General features: G+C 16.5%; 2 protein-coding genes across 2 annotated transcripts, besides 10 other annotated features; both read left to right on the top strand. All coding sequences in view use genetic code 6, as the record gives it.

Annotated features, from left to right (window-relative positions):
• Positions 1-5: 5 nt before the first annotated feature.
• Positions 6-51: a microsatellite.
• A 161-nt stretch (positions 52-212) lies between these two features.
• Positions 213-2,112, top strand: IMG5_015040 (phosphofructokinase, putative; the record flags this gene model as incomplete). Its single annotated transcript, XM_004039608.1, has 4 exons — positions 213-317; positions 378-505; positions 565-1,731; positions 1,896-2,112. The coding sequence occupies exons 3-4, from the start codon at positions 629-631 to the stop codon at positions 2,110-2,112; spliced, it is 1,320 nt and encodes a 439-aa protein (XP_004039656.1). The 5' UTR covers positions 213-317; positions 378-505; positions 565-628.
• Positions 1,740-1,830: a microsatellite.
• Positions 1,757-1,812: a microsatellite.
• Positions 1,782-1,845: a microsatellite.
• Positions 2,113-3,223: 1,111 nt separating the features above from the next.
• Positions 3,224-3,277: a microsatellite.
• Positions 3,224-3,288: a microsatellite.
• Positions 3,254-3,290: a microsatellite.
• Positions 3,291-3,309: 19 nt separating this feature from the next.
• Positions 3,310-3,350: a microsatellite.
• A 758-nt stretch (positions 3,351-4,108) lies between these two features.
• Positions 4,109-4,149: a microsatellite.
• Positions 4,118-4,159: a microsatellite.
• A 4-nt stretch (positions 4,160-4,163) lies between these two features.
• On the top strand, positions 4,164-4,643 carry IMG5_015030 (ubiquitin-like protein smt3, putative; the record flags this gene model as incomplete). The annotated part of the gene is made up of 4 exons (XM_004039607.1): positions 4,164-4,229; positions 4,293-4,373; positions 4,429-4,497; positions 4,572-4,643. 4 exons carry the CDS (start codon positions 4,164-4,166, stop codon positions 4,641-4,643), a joined length of 288 nt encoding a protein of 95 aa, XP_004039655.1.
• Between the last annotated feature and the right edge of the window lie 299 nt (positions 4,644-4,942).

Genomic DNA, 4,942 nt, shown 5'->3' with positions numbered 1-4,942 from the left:
TTTTTTTTATAAATATTTATATTTATTTATATATATATATATATATATTATTATTACATAATTTATAATACAAAAATGGAAATTATAGAAATTACAAAAAGTATTTTAGGTAAAAATTTCATAATAAAAAAATTCATGAAAATTTATAGATAATAAATTTTTTTCTCTTGGCCTAGCTGTAGGTTCAAGTTTGATAACTTAAAGCATCCTTTAAAAAATGACAAAAAATCAATAAGATATATAAGACAAATAAAATGATTTATAAAATAAATTAGAAAAAAAAGGGACAAATAGAAAATAATAAAGAACAATAATAAGTAAAAAAAAAATTGCATTTAAATAAAATATTTTATAATAAAAATTTCTAAAAAATAAAGTTGAAAACGAAATTCCAATTCCAAAGGAAATCATACACGCTCATAATACTCTTATTGAAGAAATTAAAAACTTAGAAAGTAGAACATGTACAATATTAAAAGTTCCAAATTTGATAATGGAAATGGATGTAATTAAAAAAGAAAATATAATACATATTATAATTTTCAAAAATTAAATAAAAATAAGTAAAACGAAGATATCCCATGTCACCTAAGTCCTTTATTCGGTGAAACAAATTTCCGTGAATTTTATGGTGGAGGTGGTTTTTTACCTGAAAAAGCTTTCATATATACTGGCTCATATGTTTTAGGTAATAAATATACATATATAAATAAAAATTATATATAAAAAAATAGCAAATTGTGTAATTGGTAAAGGAGAAAGTATAGATTAATCTAAAAGATATTTACGAGCCGGTCCTCGTAAACACAATTATTTCGACCCGAAAAACGTAAAAGTCGCAATAGTGACATGTGGTGGTTTATGTCCTGGCTTAAATGTAGTAATTAGAGAAATATATATGTGTTTATATTACAATTATGGAGTTCGTGAAATTTATGGTATAAAATACGGTTATAAAGGTTTCTATTAATATGAGTGGGAAAAGTTAAATATTGAAATTGTTAGAGATATATAGAGGCAAGGTGGTACTATTTTGGGTACATCTAGAGGAGGATTTGACAAAGAAAAAATAGTCGAAAATTTAATTAAACATGGTGTAAACCATGTCTATTGTTTAGGTGGAGATGGTACTCATAAAGGTATAAATGCTTTATTTTAGGAATTAAAGGCAAGAAAGTTGAGTATATCGATTGTAGGAATTCCTAAGACAATAGATAATGATATTCCTATAATAGATAAGTCATTTGGGTTTGAAACATCTGTAGAATAGGCTGTAAAAGCTATACAGTCTGCTTATGTAGAGGCTAATTGTGTAGAAAATGGTGTGGGATTAGTTAGATTGATGGGTCGAGCAGCAGGTTTTATTGCTATGGAAGCCACAAATGCATCTAGAGATGTCAATTTATGTCTTGTGCCTGAATTTAAGTTCAATTTATATGGCGAAAAAGGCGTATTGGAACATGTCTGTTATGTTTTGAAACAAAAAAAAGGTTGTGTTATTGTTGTAGCAGAAGGAGCTGGAGATGCTGTTTTAGATGCTAAAGTAGAAAAATCAGGGGAAAAAGATGCTTCAGGAAATGTAAAATTAAGTGATATTGGAATGTTTTTATCAAAAGAAATTGTTGAATATGGAAAAAAAAAAAAAAATATGGAAATTACTCTTAAATATATAAATCCTACATATATGATTAGAACAGTACCAGCTAATGCTTTAGATAGAAAAATGTGCATGTAAAAATATATTTATAATTATAAAAAATCTAAATAAAATATTTAAATATATATAATATTTATAAATTTAAAAAAATATTAATATATTATTTATTATATTAAAAAAAAAATTAAATAAATTGATATTAAATATATTAATATATATTATTTATATATATTTTAAGATAATTAGCCTAAAATGCGGTTCATGGTGCAATGGCCGGTTTCACTGGATTCACTGTGGGACATATTAATAATAAGTTATCTTATATTCCACTTGGTGAAATTACTAAAGTTGGTAATATTAGATAGATTTAACCTTAAGATAGAGCATGGTAGAGACTTTTGGCTTCTACTGGTTAACCTAGTTTTTTAAATGAAGAGAATAAAATATATTAATGATTTATTATTTTTTATTTTTTATGAAAGATTTAATTATTTTTATTTTATAATTTTTTATTTATTACAATTTTTAATATAAATAATTATAATATATTAAAATTAATAATAATTATAAATAATTTTATTATTTAATAAAAATAGCAAAATAATTTTTTTTTTATTGACATAAACATTTATAAATTATGATAAGGAAATACGATATTTATTTAATAATACATAAAAATATATATTATATTTAAATAAGATATTTTTTTAATATTTTTATTTAAAAAATATTATAAAATCAAATAAAATTATAATAATTTATATTATTAATATAAATAGAAAAGCAATATAATAATATATAATTACTATTTATAAATAATATCTTAATAACTATATATTTTAAAATAATTTATACATAACTCCATAATGCCTTTTAATATTTTTATAAACTTACATACCTTGAATTCTCATTTAAACATATTCAAAACTTAAAATAGACGAACCAAGCCTCTAAAACACATTTTTATATAGTTTTAAAAGTAAAAATATTGTTTGAAAAAGCAAATTATTTTACATATACTATTTAATAGCCAATTAAACATTCTTTGTTAATTACTTTTAATTTTATAAGTTAATTGTCTTTTAGAATTTCAAAAAATTAAAAAAATATTCTCATAATATTTTTATTTGCACATTTTCTTTAATAATATTTTCATTTTTATAATTATTTAATTGTATATAAAATAATATATATTAAAAATATTATTGTTTTATAATTCATATAAATATATTTAAAATTTATCGTAGTGAATATAGTATAATTAAGATATGTATTTACTATTTTTTTAATAAAACAAACTATTTATAAGTATAAATGTTTTAAAATTTAATTTTTATTATAAAATTAAAAATGATATGATAAAAATAATAACACAATGATTTTTTAAAAGTAAATAATGAAAGAACACTTTTTAATATTGATATTTTATAATTATTATATCTTTTTTTATAACAAATTTATATTCCATAATCTTTTTACTTTTATTATATTTTACAACATATTACAATTTAATTTTTATTGTTTTATCTTTAAATTATTAAATTATTTTCAAGAAAGAATATCTAAAAAATAAAATATATATAAAAAATATACATTAAAATAAAATAATATAAAATAAAAATAAAATAAAAATTTATAATTAATTTTTTTTAAAATTAATATAAAAAATATATTAATATAAATATTAAATTAAATTTTTATACATACTAAAAAATATTTTTTTATGTTTTTTTTTTCAATGTTTTGTAGTTTACATAATAAACTAATATATAAATCTATAAAATTAATTTATTTAATTTTATTTTTATTAAAATTATAAAGAAATCTATTTTAGTTATATTTAATAAAAATATTTAAATTAGTAAGTTGTAATAAATTTATTCAGTAATACGTAATTCAATTAATGATATTAATTTTTCAATATTATAATTTTTGCAATGTAAAATATATTAATTAATTTTTTATTTTTAAAAATATATTCTTTTACTTTGATTCAAAAATTATATATATAATTTACTTTTTTTATAAAAATAAATAAATATTGTTTTTTTTTTAAATATATTTTTATTGCGTATTATAGTATTTAAAATTATGAAATATAGTTAGTTTTAATACTAATGAAATTTTAAAAATTATTAAAAGCTTTTATTAATAATAAAATTCTTTAGAAATTATTCTTGACAATAATAAATAAAATAAAATTATTCAATAAAATAAAGAATAAATTAGATATTTAAAATTAATATATTTTTTATTTATATAATTTTACCTTAATGTTATTTATTTGAAATTCATATATATTATAAATTATTTTTATTCTAATAATTGGGAATTTCAAATTTTTAATACTTTATTTTAATATATTACTTTTATTTATATTATAAAAATAAAGAAGGTTATTAATTAAAATAATAAAAAAAATTCAAATATATATATTAACAAAAACTAGAAAATAAAAATATTAATTAATAAAATATAATAATTAAAAAATAAAAAATAATATAAAATGGCTGATAACAATAATTAACCCCAGGCTAATAATGAATATTTAAATTTGAAAGTTAAATCTTAAGTAAAACTAAAAATAAATAAAAAAGTCTTTTAACAATAAATTAAATAAAACAAAAAAATTTAGGATGGAGAAGAAATATTTTTTAAAATTAAAAGAACAACATAATTTAAAAAATTAATGGATGCTTATTGCTAAAGAGTCCAAGTAAAAAAATATGCTTTTTAAAATTTATTTTAATACATAATCTTTTATATTATAGGTAAACTTAAATAATGTAAGATTTCTATTTGATGGCGATAAAATTTTAGAATCACAAACTCCAGCAGATGTAAAAATAAAAAAATAAATTATATTATAAATAAATTTATATAATTATTTTATATTTTAATTATTTTTAAAAAGCTAAAAATGGAAAATAATGATGAAATAGATGTTGTTATAGAATAAACAGGGGGATTTAGATAAAAGTATTGAAATATAATTATTAAATTATATATAATATTAGAAAATATAAAGTTTCTGTATTGTGTATTTATAAAAAAATATAAAAATAATAAAATTAAATATTATAGAAGTTTTTTAATAAAGGTAATATTAAATTATAAGGTTAAAAAATTATTTAATTATATATCTTAGATTAATATAATTCAAAGTATATATTATTTTATAATATTAATTTTTAAGAACCTAAATATTAAAATTAAAAATTTAATTTATATGAATAATAATTAAAATTTAGTTAAAAATATAATTTTTAGTTAAAATATATTAAT

Source organism: Ichthyophthirius multifiliis (assembly GCF_000220395.1).
Source record: "Ichthyophthirius multifiliis unplaced genomic scaffold scaff_1120509249596, whole genome shotgun sequence".
In the NCBI taxonomy this organism is placed as follows: Eukaryota; Ciliophora; class Oligohymenophorea; order Hymenostomatida; genus Ichthyophthirius; species Ichthyophthirius multifiliis.
This window is presented reverse-complemented; position numbering and strand designations above follow the sequence as displayed.